Source organism: Natrix helvetica (assembly GCF_964273705.1).
Source record: "Natrix helvetica genome assembly, chromosome: 7".
Taxonomy (NCBI): domain Eukaryota; kingdom Metazoa; phylum Chordata; class Lepidosauria; order Squamata; family Natricidae; genus Natrix; species Natrix helvetica.
The window spans coordinates 14,676,004-14,692,668 of NC_138558.1; the positions used below are offsets into that span (position 1 = coordinate 14,676,004).

The 16,665-nt window shown below is 43.2% G+C and overlaps 1 protein-coding gene across 2 annotated transcripts in view; it reads left to right on the forward strand.

Moving 5' to 3' along the window:
• The window catches only part of HERC3 (HECT and RLD domain containing E3 ubiquitin protein ligase 3), a 61,593-nt gene that overhangs the window by 33,770 nt on the left and 11,158 nt on the right, over positions 1-16,665 (forward strand). For both annotated transcript variants that reach the window (XM_081959541.1, XM_081959542.1), the window contains exons 12-20: positions 1,378-1,489; positions 2,757-2,946; positions 3,879-4,042; positions 6,397-6,510; positions 8,147-8,170; positions 8,257-8,346; positions 11,921-12,091; positions 12,993-13,136; positions 13,856-14,022. In XM_081959541.1, coding sequence (XP_081815667.1) covers positions 1,378-1,489; positions 2,757-2,946; positions 3,879-4,042; positions 6,397-6,510; positions 8,147-8,170; positions 8,257-8,346; positions 11,921-12,091; positions 12,993-13,136; positions 13,856-14,022 — 1,176 coding nt within the window. The remainder of the gene's footprint in view (positions 1-1,377; positions 1,490-2,756; positions 2,947-3,878; positions 4,043-6,396; positions 6,511-8,146; positions 8,171-8,256; positions 8,347-11,920; positions 12,092-12,992; positions 13,137-13,855; positions 14,023-16,665) is intronic.

Below are 16,665 nucleotides of genomic sequence, written 5' to 3' on the forward strand. Positions count from 1 at the left end.
TCCTCTTCTGTCAAGAGAACATCGGCTGTAGTTGCAGCTCTTAATAACTGACTCAGTGATTTACTTGCAAGCTCACCAGCTCGCAAGAGGTTGGTATTTGGTTCTGACAACTTATGCAAATTCTCTTTCACTGCAAAATGTTGTAGACATTAATTTGTGGAGACTTCTAATACAGCCCATCAAGTATATACAGTTCAGTTAACATGATTTGTAATGTTGCAGTTTCTTTTGCTGGTCTCCTCATACAGTATTTGAAATGAAGGTGTCATTCGGTATTACGATTTGTTCCACTCTGTCATAAAGAGACCTCTCCAAACTTCTTAACTGGATCAATTATTAATCCATTTATTCCATTTGTTGGCACAATTTGCTCTGGGCCAAGAGCTACATTTTGCTTTTAGTTGGTAGGATGGTGTTTCTGCCTTCAAAATTGAGCAAATCTAAAGGAAGAAGGGGAAAACCCTAAATTTGAAAAAAAAAATGTAAAGTTATATCTCCTCATTAAGGAAGGGTGAACTATTTTCAATTCAAGCTGCTTTGAATCCATTGACTATTCAATGTGTGGAAAAGATACTCTGAATTCAAAATAGTATGAGTTGAACTTTATAGATTTGAAAACCGTTGTAGCTGACTGGATTCTAATTGGTATTTAGGAATATGGAAGAATCCTGAGAAAAATGAAAATGCCTTAATATTAGGTTGCTGATTGGAACCTCCGGGGAGAGGGGGCGGTCTAGAAATCTAATAAATTATTATTATTATTATTATTATTATTATTACTACTTTGGGTAAGGTTCTGCTCCTGTAAATGATATCTGTATGAGAAGTTGTTGTATATACTTAAGAGCCGCAGTGGCGCAGTGGCTAGAAGGCAGTACTGCAGGCTACTTCTGCTGACTTCTGGCTGCCAGCAGTTTGGCAGTTCAAATCTCACCAGCTGAAGGTTGACTCAGCCTTCCATCCTTCCGAGGTGGGTAAAATGAGGACCCAGATTGTTGGGGGCAATATGCTGACTCTATAAACCACTTACAGAGGGTTGTAAAAGTACTATGAAGTAGTATATACGTTTAAGCGCTATTGCTATTGCAGGCTAACTCTGCATTCTACTGCCAGCAGTTCGATTCTCACTGGCTCAAGGTTGACTCAGCCTTCCATCCTTCTGAGGTCCGTAAAATGAGGACCCAGATTGTTGGGGCAATACACTGGTTCTGTAAACCGCTTAGAGAGGGCTGTAAAAGCACTCTGAAGTGGTATATAAGTCTAAGTGCTATTGCTATAGGTTGCAGGTTGCTGTTTTTACATTCAGCGCATTACATGCTTAAATTCTCTGCTCCAAAAAACCCCCCATGATATAAATTTGCTTGTATTCTTTTCTAGAATAGATGAACACTTTAAAACGAGTCCCAAAACTCCAGGGATTGACTTGAGTTGCACCCGAGTGATGTTTAATAAGCTAATGGCATCTCAGCATTCTACATTGCGTGATCAGGTATTGAAATGTCTTGTAGTAGTAGTAGTATCAAGCTGAGGGTTTGCTTCCTTCTGGGAATACTTAAGGCGAAAGCTCAAGATTAAACTCTTTTTCTCAACTTGCTGCCTGGTAGATTGTGGGAATGTCTGGGGGGACTTTAGGTTGAAAAAGCTTGAACAAAAACTTCAAAGAATCTTCATTAATGCATATTAAACTGTTGGGATTAATTCTGACACAATCCTATCAGTTGTTTCCCCTTGATAAGTAAAAACGGAATTATGCATTTTACCTCTTACGCATATCTGGGTACTCATCCCATTGTTTTTCCCCGGTGGTTTTAAAATTTGAAACTAATCTCAAATTTGAAATTAACTAATCAAGGAAAGAACCAATCTAGGACTAAAGAGACATTTCCTGACAGTGAGAATAATTCATTAGTGGAACCATTTACCTCCGAAATTGTGGGTGCTCCAAAATTGGAGAGTTTTAAGAAGAGATTGGACAATCATTTGTCTGGAATGATACAGGTTTTCTGCTTGATCAGGGGGTTGTACTAGAAGACCTCCAAGGTCCCTTCCAACTCTATTCTACTCTACTCTACTCTCTATTCTTCTGTACTGTTCTTAAAAAAAACTTCAGAAAACTAGGTTCACTTAACCTGGTTAGAAACCTTGTTTCTAATCTAAGAACTTTGGTGGTTCACTTAACAAATATGTTGAGAAAAGTCATAAAATGAGGCAAAATTCACTGAACAAATGTCTCACGTAGCAACATAAATTTTGGGCTCAATTGTGATCGTACGTTGAGGACTACCTGTACCTCCCACTGCCTCGTCTTTATGGACAGGATTGTAGAACAACTGAGGTGTCTCATGCCTTCACAGAATTCAAAGAACCAAGTAAATAACTTACCTGTTTCAGTTTTTTGGGTAGAATTCCTGCTACCAGAATTAAGCTATATTAAGTCTTAGAAACTATACAAGCATAATAGAAGAGCCATGAGCCACAGTGGCACAGTGGTTAGAGTGCAGTACTGCAGGCTACTTCTGCTGACTGCCGGCTAACTGCAATTTGGCAAATCAAATCTCACCAGGCTCAAGGTTGACTCAGCCTTCCATCCTTCCGAGGTGGGTAAAATGGGGACCCAGATTGTTGGGAGCAAGATGCTGACTCTGTAAACCGCTTAGAGAGGGCTGTAAAAGCACTGTGAAGTGGTATATAAGTCTAAGTGGTATTGCTAGAAATAAGAGCTATAATCCAGGCCTAATTTTTTTTCTTTTTTCCAGATCTTGAAGAGCTTTGAAAGCTTCTTGATCCCCCAGCTGCCTAGCTCTCCACCAGATGTTGAAGCCATGAGGATCTATCTGATTCTTCCAGAATTCCCTCTCTTTCAAGACTCAAAATATTACGTAACCTTAACGCTTCCTTTGGCAACGGCCATACAGCGCCTGGAGAAAAATCCCAGTAAAGTTTTAGGTAGAAGATGCACACCTCTTTTCTGGGAGTGGGCTGTCTTACACTATTTTGTTAGCTATTGATATGTAGGAAATGACCAGGCTGAGCCTGAGGGAGGAGTCAAACACGTCATCAGTCACCCGTCCCTTCGTGCCCCCAAGAGATCTAAGTTCAGCTCACTTTGAATTCCTTTTTATTCTTAACACCCGCTAATTTCCCTCGACTGTTAGTTGGACAGATTCTTGCAGAGAGCTTAAGCTTACAATAAATCCTTTTACACAATTGAATTACCTGGATCTCCAGGTTTCCCGGTGCTTCACAGAAATATTCCTTAGTGCTGGAAGAATCACTAATCCAATTTGCAGCCCTTTTTTTCCCTCCTCTTCATTTTAGGACTCCACATACCAATTGGACAATATGGACTGGTCCCCCTGTGCCCCCCCCCCACTCCTTATTCAGGCATTTCAACAACATGATAGCGTTAAAACTCTTGGAAGGCATTTGGATTTAAGAGTGAAGTCTTTGGTTCATGTAGCCAGTAAATCCGCTTGATTTAGGAGGATTCACTTCCCTAAGATTGGGTTACATCTAATATTTTTGAGTTTTTTCAAAAGTACATCTCTGATTGAACATACTTGAGATCCTAGACCCTGGAAGCTTAAAAAGATATGTAGACTTCAATTCCCAGAATTCCCCAGCTGGGAAATTCTGGGAGTTGAAGTCCACACATGAAGTTGCCAACGCTGGAAAACATTGGTCTAGGATCTGGCTGATGCCCTCCTTTTTTACCTGCAGGATCTGTGAAAGTCTTTCTTAACCACGGCAGCTTGAAGATAGGTGGACTTCATTTCCCAGGATTCCCCAGCCAGCCATCATGTTGGTTTTTCATTCAGTTTCCGTTATTATAAATGTTGAAATCAATGACCCATTTTGCTTTATGTAATCTTATTTAGAAAACTGGTGGTCTCAGGTATGCCCAGAGTATTTTTTGAGGCTAGTGGATCTCTATAAAGATGCCGTGGTTTATCTCTTGAACGGGAAAAAAACACTCCAGATCCCAGTCCTGTACAGCAGTTACATCACAGCTGCACTAAAACTTCTGGAGAAATTGCATAAAGTAAGAAAATAATTCAGTGACTCTGTTTATTGCTCTTTAATGATGTTGATTCCCCTGATGGTCTTTCCACCAAACATTTTATATATTGCACATTGTGATATATATATATGTGTGTATGTGTGTGTGTGTGTGTGTGTGTTGTATTTGTGCTGATAAATAAATAAAGGGAGACTAGTATGGATCCATTTCAAGCTATTTAGCTCTCATCAGCTAGCCATTTGGGCATACCAGGGGTTGTAACACAAATACATACATACATACATACATACATACATACATATATATACCGTATTTTTCGGAGTATAAGACCTGCCTTCCCCCCCCCAAAAGGGTGAAAATTTGGGTGCGTGTTATACCCCAAATGTAGCCCCCCCCCCCCAGAGGCCAAAAACACGAGGTATGGAGGCAGTAACGGTCTGTGGCAATCCCTACAGCCTGGAACAGCTGATTGGAAGTATTCCGGCAGTCTGGTCCACCGGCCAATCAGCTATACTGAATCAGGCTGCAATAAGTGCTGAAGCTGACCTGGCTGGTCAGAGTTTGCAGCAGTAATCACTTTCAGAAAGCACAGTAGCTGATTCAGCAGGATTCATAATAATAATAATATACAATACATTACCAAAAGCAGGTTTTCCAAGGTAGCAGTAAATGCAAGCAAAACATAAGCAGTTTCACTTTCAGTTCTCGGTTAAGCCAGGCTCCTTCCTGTCTCCTTGTTGCTCACACAGCAAATTTCAGAGTCCAAATAGCCCTCATTGACTGACTTAGTTGCTGTGCCTATTCATTGGCTGACCTTGTTACCATGTGTCAGCTGAATACCAAGGGTGCTGGTAGGCAGAGGCAGAATTATTTTTCTTCTTATTTTCCTCCCCAAAAACTAAGGTGCGTCTTATGCTCCGGAGTGTCTTATACTCCAAAAAATACAGTATATGGAATACCTTAAGTTCTGAATTGTATGGTTTTCCATTCTTGGAAGATATATAATGCAGAGTATAAATCTGAAGACCTTGCATATTTGACTCTGCAGATTTATGTTCGTCTATATCAAGGGTGTCAAACTCGTGGCTTCACATTGCCGTCACGTGACTTATCGTGACGTTTTAACCCTTCGCGGAGCTGGCATGAGCGTGGCCTGCGAGTGGTACATCCAGCCCATGGGCCACCAGTTTAACACCCCTGATCTACATATATGGTGCAATATTACAACTTGTGTTTGCACTTATGCCAGCAGGCATAAGATTTGTGGTGGACAGTCATGTCATAATTTTATTGTCTACTGTTATTAGTTCCATCATTAGTTAAATGCCACTTTTAAATTAAAATGAGTGAAAAATAGATAGATAGATAGATTGATTAGTTAGTTGGTTGGTTTGTTGATTGGTTGGTTAAGTGCCATCAAGTCACTGTTAACTCTCAACCAATGCATGGATAGATTTTCTTTAGAATAATCTGTCTGCAAATTGATTTTAGGACTCTTAGTGGTGTTTTGATTGCTGTCATTGTATGTCTACTTTGCCTTTCCTGAACCTATTCGAAAAATGAAACAAGGAATTTCAATGTTCAGACATTTCCAAATTGTACAAGATATTTTAGCCAAAAATTAAAAATATTTATTGGAGCCAAATAATGAATAAATGCTCTATTTTATTAGCAAAAAAAATGTGCCATTAACAGAGAAACGGTTGAAAAGCAGGAATGCATTTTTGTGTGTTGACTTTGAAAAAAATATTATGCAAATTGACATGCAAACTATAGATAGTCCTCAACTTACAACCATCCATTTAGCCACCATCCAAAGTTACAGTGGCAGTGAAAAAAGTAACTTATGGCCTTACAACAATGGCAAGACCACCGTGGTCACATGATCTAAATTTGGTTGCTTGGCAACCATCATGTATTTATGATAGTTTTACTATCTTGAAGTCCCATTTACAATCTTCCCAGCCAGTTTCCAACAAGCAAAGTCAACGAGAGAAGCTGGATTTGTTAAACAACCATGTGATTCACTAAACAACTGCAGTAGTTCATTTAACCATGGCAAAAAAGGTCATAAAATTGGACATGCCTCATTCGACACCTCCCTGCTTAGCAATGGATGTTCTGGTCCCAATTGAGGTCATAAGCCGAGGACTATCTATAGAGCAGGGGTCTCCAACCTTAGCAACTTTAAGCCTGGAGGACTTCAACTCCCAGAATTCCCCAGTCAGCTTTGCTAGAGGGTATTAACTTAATGGGAAACCAAATCTGACAGAGTCTGCCTTTCTTACAATTAGCCTTCTGTTGGGGATTTGCAATAATTCTATGAAGAAATTGTTTACTGTGTGATTCTGATTTTTTTTGTTTTTCCACATCAGGTAAATCAGAAAGCTAACCACATAGAATATGACAAATTTTATATCCCAGAGATTTCTAATCTGATAGATATTCAAGAAGACTATCTGATGTGGTTTTTGCATCAAGCAAAAGTGGTAAGAAGTCCTCGTTTAATTGCTAAACTCAGTAATGCTCCAGGAATTAGTTAAATTAGAATGTTCTGGGCGCCCTGAATCAAAATTAAACACTACTCAACTGTGAATTCTGAAAGGTTTTTATGCAAGTTACTTGTATGCATATAGTCCCCCCCCCCCCCCCAGATTTAACTACCTGAACTATGTCAAATATGACATAGGGGAATGTGCAATAGATTGAAGAAGCAAAGTAGTAGTTAATAAATTAAAGGAACAGAACAGAACAGAATAGAACCATAGGGTTTCCTGCCTGAGTAGGGAGATGGACTTTGTAGGTCTTTGAGTCCAACCCCCTGCTCAGGCAGGAAACCCTATAGTATACCTATAGAGCCTCTGCCATTTCGAACAAATGGTTGTCCAATCTCTTCTTAAAGACTTCCATTGTTGGGGCACCCACAACTTCTGGAGGCAAGTTGTTCCACTGGATTAATTGTTCTGTTAGGAAATTTTTCCTTAGTTCTAGGTAGCTTCTTTTCTTGACCCAAGGTTGCTTTTTCAGGAGGCAACTGGACTGTCACTGCGTTAAATTGTTTGCTAGCCTGAACTGATGAATTGAAACTAAATAGTTAAACTGAAAGAGTTACTGCGCAGGTCATAAGGTCTTATCTGACAATGATGTACTGCGCATGCTTAACATGTTTATTACTTCACACATTCCAGAGACTTCTCTTCCCTTTTGATCTTTGTCCGTCTGCCGGGAAGCTGGTAGACGAATTGCTTTTATCAAAATGTAACACTTTTATTTCTTCATTTATTATTTTTGTATTAAAGTTTGTTTTGTTAATTAGAATATGTTTTCTGGAATTTATTTCTTTTCTTCGCACCTTAAAGAATATGCTTGTTTGGAAACGCCGCGGTCTAAGCCTCATCTAGTTCAGGGTAAAATCCTCCCCTGACATGGACTTTCTTGTTTGAAGATGTTTCACTTCTCGTCCAAGAAACTTCTTGGATGAGAAGTGAAATGCCTTTGAAAAGAAAAGCAAGAAAATCCAGTTGCCTCCTAAAAAGTACCTTTGGGACAACAATGACCTGGATGACTGAGAATCTCTACAGACTTCTCTCCTTGATTAGTTTCCATCCATTGCTCCTTGTCCTGCCCTCAGGTGCTTTGGAGAATAGCTTGACCCCCTCCTCTTTGTGGCAGCCCCTGAGATATTGGAACGCTGCTATCATGTCTCCTCTAGTCCTTCTTTTCATCAAACTAGACATATTCGCTTCCAGCAACCATTCTTTATATATTTTAGCCTCCAGTCCCCTAAAGGAGATGTGGGGTACTGCATTTTTTTAGCCTGCTCTGAACGGGTGAGAATATCTAAATCAGCGGTGTTCGATTTTAAAACCTATGGACTTCAACTCCCAGATTTCCCCAGGTAGCCATGCTGGCTGGGGAATTCTGGACATTGACGTCCATAGGTTTTAAAATTGCAAAGTTGGACACCCCAGTTTAAACACTTTTTGATAGTGCTAAATCTTATATCCGCAGGTATATGTGATTGTTAGAATGAGATAAAGTTTAACTGAATGGTTACAGCCAGGCTTGTTGGAAGCTCATGCTATTTATATTTCTTTTTTCTTCTCTCCCTTTTCCCTTGCACAGAAAGCAAGACCATCTATCATGCAGGTAAATATTCCAGTTCCTCTTGCCGAAGCAGTTCTCAGTGGAATTCGACACTGCCACCATTCAGTTGAACTGTTCCTTTTTTCCAGGACTCTGTGACTCTGTGCTCTTATCCTTTTATCTTTGATGCACAAGCCAAAACAAAGATGTTGCAGACAGATGCTAAGCTGCAGATGCAGGTACGGTGCCGCCTTTCACTTTGCCTGTCTTTGCCTTTTGGAAACATTTGCTCCTCCAGATGTGACGATTGGCCACCTGCATCAGCCTTGACCAACATCACGAATGTGTTTGGGGGCAATAGGCTGGAAACGTTAGTTCCTTCCTTCAATCCAGGCTAAATTAGATGGATTGATTTGCCTTTGAAATAAGGTGGATCTTCATTTACATCAGTTGGGCCCAACCTGAGTCACCTACAGTCCTTCCCATCTTGGATGTGGAAAAGTGGGATGCTCTGTTCTTTAACAATGAGTGTCTGCTTTTTCCAACTAATAGCCAGGAGACTGTGCGGAATATTTATTTATTTATTGTTATTTATTTATTAGTTTGTCAAACATGTACAAGATAGCAGCTATAAGTATGAACATGGACGTGAACAAAAGAAATGAATACAAATAAATGGGGAGAGTAGGACCAGTGGTGGGTTCCGGATCCTGTCGCAACCGGTATGCTGTGACAGGACCGGACGTACCCACCGCGCTGCGATGCTTCAGCTGCTTGGCGGAGGTCGCGCAGGTGCCGTACGCTGCACACGCATGCACAAATGGCCCGGTTGGCTCAAAAACAGGTAAGGAACGCAGGTGGCCAGGCCCACCAAAACACCATTTCGGTACGGTGGCTGCTGCTCCCAGTTGCCACTGGTATGCCTGAACCAGGGCATACCGGCTGAAACCCACCACTGAGTACGACAGGGATGGTAGGCACGCCTCCTTTACGGACCTCTTAGGAATGTGGTGAGATCCACGGTACACAATTTAAGGTTGACGCTGTAGGGGGTTTGAAGATGTAACAACGGAGTCAGGTAGAGCATTCCAGGCGTTGACCACTCTTGCTGATGTCCTATTTTCTGCAATCGAGTTTGGAGTGGTTTACCTTGAGTTTGTATCTATTGTTTGCCCCGAATATTGTTGTGGTTGAAGCTGAAGTAGTCGTTGACAGGCAAATTGTTGTAGCAGACAGTTTTGTGTACTATGCTTAGGTCTGACCACAGGCGGCACAGTTCCAGATTCTCCAAGTTCAAAATTTCGAGCCTGGTGGCATAAAGGATTCTATTGTGAGCAGAGGAATGGAGTCCTCTTCTCGTGAAATCTTAATGCCATCCTTTTTGGAAATTATTACACATTGTGTATGTATAAAATACTGTGGTGTCAGAAGTGACCCTGGAAGGCAGAACAATAATTTTGCAGTATCCACTGCTAAATTCTGCTTTTCCTGAGTAGGCATTCATCCTGAGTTACTGCTTGCACTTCCCAGGAGAGGACGATAGTGCAAAGACTAAGCTACCTTTCTTCCAAAGAGAAGGCCGCTTGGAAAAAAGAAAATTATGGTCATAGCATCTTTCCTGCCAACCTGGTGAGATTATTTGGAGAGAATCTAGTCAAAAGGACAAGTTGACTTTTTTTTTACAAGACGGCTTAAAGACTAGTAATCTCAGTTCTTCCAAGTTGCTCTTATTTTAATTACTTTGTGGGCATGTAGATTTTCGTGGCAACAATATAGAAGTGGCATCCCAGTACCTTGGGGTTCCCCCCATTCCCAATTTGTTACTGTAGCGTACAAACTGATTTAGCTTCTGGTGGTCCCCCGTTCCTAGGAATGGGTTAGGTTTTTTAGGTTAACACAGTGCGCCCCACTCAACTGGAGAATTCCATAGGAAAGTGTACAATTCTCCTCCTCCTCCATCATCTTCATCTCCCTAAAACTTTAAACTGCCAGAGTAAAGCCACCTTCTTGGCTTTGTTGCTGCCTAAAAATTATTGGTACATGTTTCTGGTAGTAGCTAACAAAGCAGAGATGGCCAGGCTCTGCATCTCTCAATATTCACACTGTATGTTGTTATCCATGATGGTGCAGTAGTTAGACCAGTGGTAGTCAACCTGGTCCCTACCGCCCACTAATGGGAGTTCCAGCTTTCATGGTGGGCGGTAGGGGCTTTCTGTAACTCTGCTTTATAAATTTTATAAAGTAAAGTTACTTCCCTACTTCATAAATCACCATTACTGTAGAACCGATGGGCGGTTAGAAAATTTTACTACTAACAGAGATACAAAAGTGGGCGGTAGGTATAAAAAGGTTGACTACCCCTGGGTTAGACTGACTACCGTCTGCCTGAAATTTAGCAGTTCAAATCTCACCAGGCTCAAGATTGATTCAGCCTTCCATCCTTCCGAGGTGGGTAAAATGAGAACCAAGATTGTTGGGGGCAAGAGGCTGACTCTGTAAATCGCTTAGAGAGAGCTATAAATTACTTTGAAGCGGTATAGAAATCTAAGTGCTATTGCTATTGCTATCCATTAAGAGCTGTACAATTGTTGTATTCAAGAGGGCTGGATTTGATTTGAGAATGTTCCTTTCTTAACCTTATTGAATGTATTTTGCAGGTTTAATGCATGTCAGATATCTAGTATGAAAGGATCCCATAATCATTAATAGAATTTTTTAAAGATAGAGAAATATTCCTCTCCCCTTCTTTCTTGCCATTTGCATATGGACACCTTGGGGAATGGAATTGTGGGGGGAAAGAATAATAATTCGAGCTCAAAGAGTTGATGATTAGAAAAAAAGTGCTCTCTAACATAGCAGGTATAATTCTTCCTGCTGTTTAGCTCTGAAAAGAATGGAGGAATTCAGAGGCTTTCTTTCTATCCATGGGCAGCATTTCCAGTTTTCCAGAACTTCACAACCAGCATGTTCATAGTTGAGAAGTCCACCCAACTGGAAATTGCCAACGTTGGGAGTCTTAAGTAACTGCTTCCTATTTTAGAAGGTTAATATTTAAAGCTCAATATATATGCGGTATACTGGGACATGGTGGGTCAGTAGCTAAGACGCTGAGTTTGTCAATCAGAAACGTCAGCAGTTCGGTAGTTTGAATCCCTAGCGCTGCGTAATGGAGTGAGCTCCCATTATGTCCCAGCTTTTGCCAACCTAGCAGTTCTAAAGCATGTAAAAATGCAAGTAGAAAAATAGGAACCACCTTTGGTGGGAAGGTAACAGTGTTCCATGCGCCTTTGGCGTTTAGTCATGCTGGCCACATGATCACGGAGATGTCTTCGGAGAGTGCTGGCTCTTCGGCTTTGAAATGGAGATGAGCACCGCTTCCTAGAGTCGGGAACGACTAGCACATATGTGCGAGGGGAACCTTTACCTTTATACATGCAAGCCCATAACAACCTCAGCTTTTGAGATTGCCTCATTATAATGGCAATAGCAGTTAGAGTTACATACCATCCTCAGTGCTTTACAGCATTCTCTTAGTGGTTTCCACTGTCAGCATATTCTCCCCATTAATCTTTGTCTTCATTTTACCACCCTCCGAAGGATGGAAGGTTGAGTCAACCTTAAACTGATCAGGATCAAACTGCTGGCAATGGGCAGAGTTAGCCTGCAATACTGCATTCTAAGCACTGTGCTACCCAGCTACCAATTTATTTCTACTTAAAGAAACATAACTCCTCTTCTTGGATGTCAGGTGAACAAGAGGTGGGGGATTGTTGAGGAACTCTCCCTTGTTATTCATTTCTCACATGTTTCTAGGTGGCCATTAGTGGAGCAAATCTTCAGAATGTCTTTATGTTTCTCACCCTGGAGCCCCTTCTGGCTCGAAGCCCATTCCTGGTCCTCCATGTTCGCAGGAGCAACTTGGTTGGCGATGCTCTGAGAGAACTGAGCATCCATTCGGATGTTGACTTGAAAAAGCCTTTGAAGGTAAGCTCCTCTCACTGTGATCTAATGCTCCTTCGCCCATTCAAAATAATGGCCTCCACCTGGAATGAAGAATGCTGTGAAGGGTAACCCCGTTTGTGAGGTAACGTTCTTTTTTAAAAATATATAAAAATAAAATACGACGACTTTCTCAGAGAGGTGAGATCCCCTGCCATGGCTTGGCATCTCATTTTTTCAATGTGAGAATTTAATGTCCCAAGGCTGCTTTTTGAAGAGGCAACTGGACTTCTTTTGTTTTTCCTTGAAGACATTTGGCTTCTCGTCCAAGAAGCTTCTTCAGGTCAGAACGGAAAAACCAGAAAGTCCAGTTGCCTCTTGAAAAAGCATCTTTGGGACAATCAGGACCTGGATGACTGAGAATCTCCATAGACAATGAAAAATACTCTTTTGCCCATGAAAGCCATCCTAAGGCACTGTTTGTGAGGTGGGCGGCCGTATACATTTGTTTAATCTATATATATGTAAAATGGCTCTGTGTATGTATGTTCCAGCATAACTCTGGAACGCCTCAAGCAATTTCAACCAAACTTGATACACAGAGGACATACTCTCTGGAAAAAAATACTGTGGGGGTAAGACATCCCTAACACCCCTCGGGGTGTTGTGTATTCTGTTAAGATACAGCCTGTTGTGCCTTAAAATGGCTTCTACTGTACTGCCGTAAAATGGCTTCTGCTGTACAGTGCAGTGGATTTGCCATGGTAAAATCTTCACAATACTCCACGAGGGGGCTTCCACTGGTAAGGGGGAAAATCCAACATTAGAAATTACATTTGGTCCAGATATTTTCCCTCTATAAATAAATACCCGAAGAATGCTAGGTTATCAACTAATAGTTAAATAAAACTGCCCTTGTTGAAATCAATTCAGTATGTTCTGGTAGGTGATCTTTGACGGTGAGGAAGCTGTGGATGCTGGGGGTGTCACAAAGGAATTCTTTCTCCTGCTCCTGAAAGAGCTCTTGAATCCCATCTACGGAATGTTCACCTGCTATTCAGACTCAAATCTGCTCTGGTTCTCGGATACTGTAAGTATGGCTACTGCGTTCTTCTGAATACAGGCAATCCTCGCTTAGCGTCCGTTTGAAATAACAATGGACCTCCCTGGAGTATTTATGACTTGGTTCTGAAGTTGCAATGGCCAATCTCTTCCCCCCCCCCTATCATGTGAACTCATGTTGGACACTTATGGCCATTTGCACATGACCCTAGGTTTGGATGGTTTTGCCAAATCCCGGCGTTTTCCTCTAGTTTTTGGCACAAATGTCCCCTCGCAAACCATTGGTTTGGTTAACGGTCACGGCATTTGCTTCGTGATCAAGGTAGCTACATTACAACCATGGTGTCTGCTTAACAGCTGTTGCAGAAAGGATCATAAAATTAGGTCAGTTAGGTCAATGACCCAATTTACAACGGTAGTGACTTAAAGACTGGGTTGGGGAGGCTCCATGACCGTTGTAAGTCAAGGGCGATCTGCAATTGGAGTGGAGTTGGGCTGGGGTGACGGCTGGCGTGCCCACAGAGAGGGCTCTGCGTGCCACCTGTGGAACGTGTGCCATAGGTTCGCCATCACGGCTCTAAAGTTCAAATTACTCTGTGTAGTAGTACATCTGGAGTTCTCTGTTGAAGAAAGTCTGGGCAAAACAGATATTGGTCTTGGAAGTACATTTAGCAGCTTTTTCACCCGAAAGCTATGTTTAGTTTTAGACTTCCTCCTAATAATGCTGCTTTCGTTTTTTTCCTCAAGTGTTTTGTTGAGCACAACTGGTTTCACCTAATTGGCATCATCTGTGGTCTGGCTATTTACAACTTCACCGTGGTGGACCTCCACTTTCCACTGGCTTTATATAAGAAGCTTCTGAATGCGAAACCTGACCTGGATGACTTGAAGGAGCTTTCTCCCTTGGAAGGAAGGTAGATGTTGCCCGGGGGATGTTATCCTGGCCAATTTGCATGGTCAGCATAACATTACAATGTCCTCTCTTGTAGGGGAAAAGCAAAGAGTTAGAAAACATGTACCGTATCTTTCGGAGTATAAGACGCACCAAGATTTTGGAGAGGCAAATTATAAAAAAAAGTTTTTGCTCTCTGCAGACCTCCCAAAAAGACCTGTTTTTCATGAAAATGGCCCTGTTTTTTTTCAAAGAAAGGGCATTGCATAGCTTTTAGGAGGCTTGTAGAGTGGACGGGGAGGGGAAACGAGCAAAAAAGGTCTGTTTTTTGTGAAAACGGGTCTGTTTTTTTTTTCCACAAAAAGGGCATGCATAGCCTTTAGGAGGCTTATAGAGTGGGCTGGGGGGGGGTTTGAGCAAAAAATGGCCTGTTTTTCACTCATTTTTGCCCTTTCCAGCCCCCTTGAATACTCTGAAAGCCTCCTAAAGGCTATGCACGGCCATTTTGGTGAAGGGGGCGGGGTTTCAGGAGGCAAAAAATGCTGTATTCAGTGTATAAGACGCACCCAGATTTTCAGCCTCTTTTTTGAGGGGAAAAAGGTGCGTCTTATACTCCAAAAATACAGTACTTTAGGCTGAAATTCAGAACATTTCCTTGGAGACAAAGCTTTCCATCCCCCAAAGTGACATCAAAAGCAAACCATGTGATTATATATAGGACCTTTGAAAAAGAGCCATGAATCGTGTATGCCCAACATGTGCAAAATTTGACAACCAGTGTGGTGTAGTTTGGGCAGTCCTCGACTTACGATCCCAATTGAGCCCAACATTTCTGTTGTTAACCCACATTTGTGAAGTGGGCTTTGCCCCTTTTTGCTACCTTTCTTTCCACAGTTGTTAAGCGAATCACCACAGTTGATAAATTGGTTACACGGTTGTTAAGTGAATCCAGCATCTCCATTGACTTTGCTTGTCAGGTCTCAAAAGGGGATCACATGACCCTGGGACACAGCAACGGTCATAAGTATAAACCAGTTGCCAAGCATCCCCCCCCCTCCCCCGCTGAGGTGCGATTCCTTCACACTCCAAGAACTGCCTCCGGGCCTCTGGGCCTAAAGAACTGCCTAAAGAACTGCCCTGGGCCTCACTGGTGGAACGTAGACTATTGTGGACTGTGAGGTCTGTCCCCTCCCATCTTATCTATTTGCCTTTTAAATATTTCTCTACTTCATTTTATGTTAACTTACATCCTAGACCTGCTACAAAGAGAGACCCTGCCATAGCCATAATCATGGATTGGTCATCATCCCAACTTATTCAAGGTCTGACATCCTTCGACTGCGAGGGTCCCCCCTCTCGCAGGCATGCCCCCCTGCCCTGACGAGGGCCCACCTCAATGAGGGGTTTATTAACCCAGAGAGGTGGAGGAAGCGGGGGATTAGGGGTTTTTTAGGAAAATGTTTTGTAAAGCTTTTAAGGGGTTCCAGGGAGCGGGGAGGGTTGATTTGGCCCTGGGGCATGGATACAACCAGGCCAACAGGTAGGGTCAAGACGGAAGGGAGGGTCAAGACGGAAGGAAGCGAAGCGGAGCGGGTGGGAGGAAACAACATTCCTATAAGGGGAATTCCAATCACGACGGTCGTAGGGAGGGGCAGGCGCGAGGACACTAGAAGAACGTATAGTCGGTTGGGAGACCGGGGCCACTGGATACGCCCGGTCGCTTGTACCAACCCCCGCAGACTAGGTGGACAGGATCAGCAGAGCCTGGGCCTTAGGCTGATGTTATGTAACGCGAGGTCCGTGGTTAACAAGGCCCCCCTCATCAGTGACTTGATCACAGAGGGGGAGCCGGACCTCGCAGGAATAGCGGAAACCTGGTTGGGCCCGGAGGGGGGGTTGCCCCTCAGGGAAATGTGCCCTCCAGGTTACCGTGTATTCCACCAGCCACGGGCCCAAGGTAGGGGTGGGGGGGTAGCGATTATCATCCGGGACGATCTGGCACCGAGAGAATTCACTGTGTCGCAGACATCTGGTTGTGAGTCTCTGGGCGTAAAGTGGGGCCCAGGGAGTCAGTTGGGCCTGTTGATAGTATACCTGGCTCCCCGCCATACATCAACGGCCCTGCCCGAGCTCCTCGAGCGGATCGCGGAGATGGCGGTTGAGACCCCCAAACTACTAGTGATGGGGGATTTCAACCTGCCGTCGACGGGAAAGGCATCCGAGGTAGCCCGGGAATTCATGGCTTCCATGACAGCCATGGGTCTGACTCAAGTAATTCAGGACCCCACTCACAAGCGAGGCCACATTCTGGATCTTGTGTTTGTCTCCGACCAGTGGACGAGTGATCTGGGAAGAGGGCATTTAGTCATCACGCCCCTGTCATGGTCAGATCACTCACTTCTCCAGCTGGACTTCCCTGGCGCTACTCCCCACCGCGGGGAGGCGGAACCAGATTATCCCAGATGGTTCCGCCCCAGGCGCCTGATGGAACCGGATAGGTTCCAGGCGGAGCTTGGGCCACCTCCTGCTGACCTGTCCCGCCCCCGGGCTGAGGACCTGGTAGCCGCATGGAATAATGCGGCTGCCGGTGCCTTGGACCGGGTGGCGCCTTTGCGGCCTCTCCGACGGCCACGATCGACCCGGGCCCCCTGGTTTAACGGGGAGC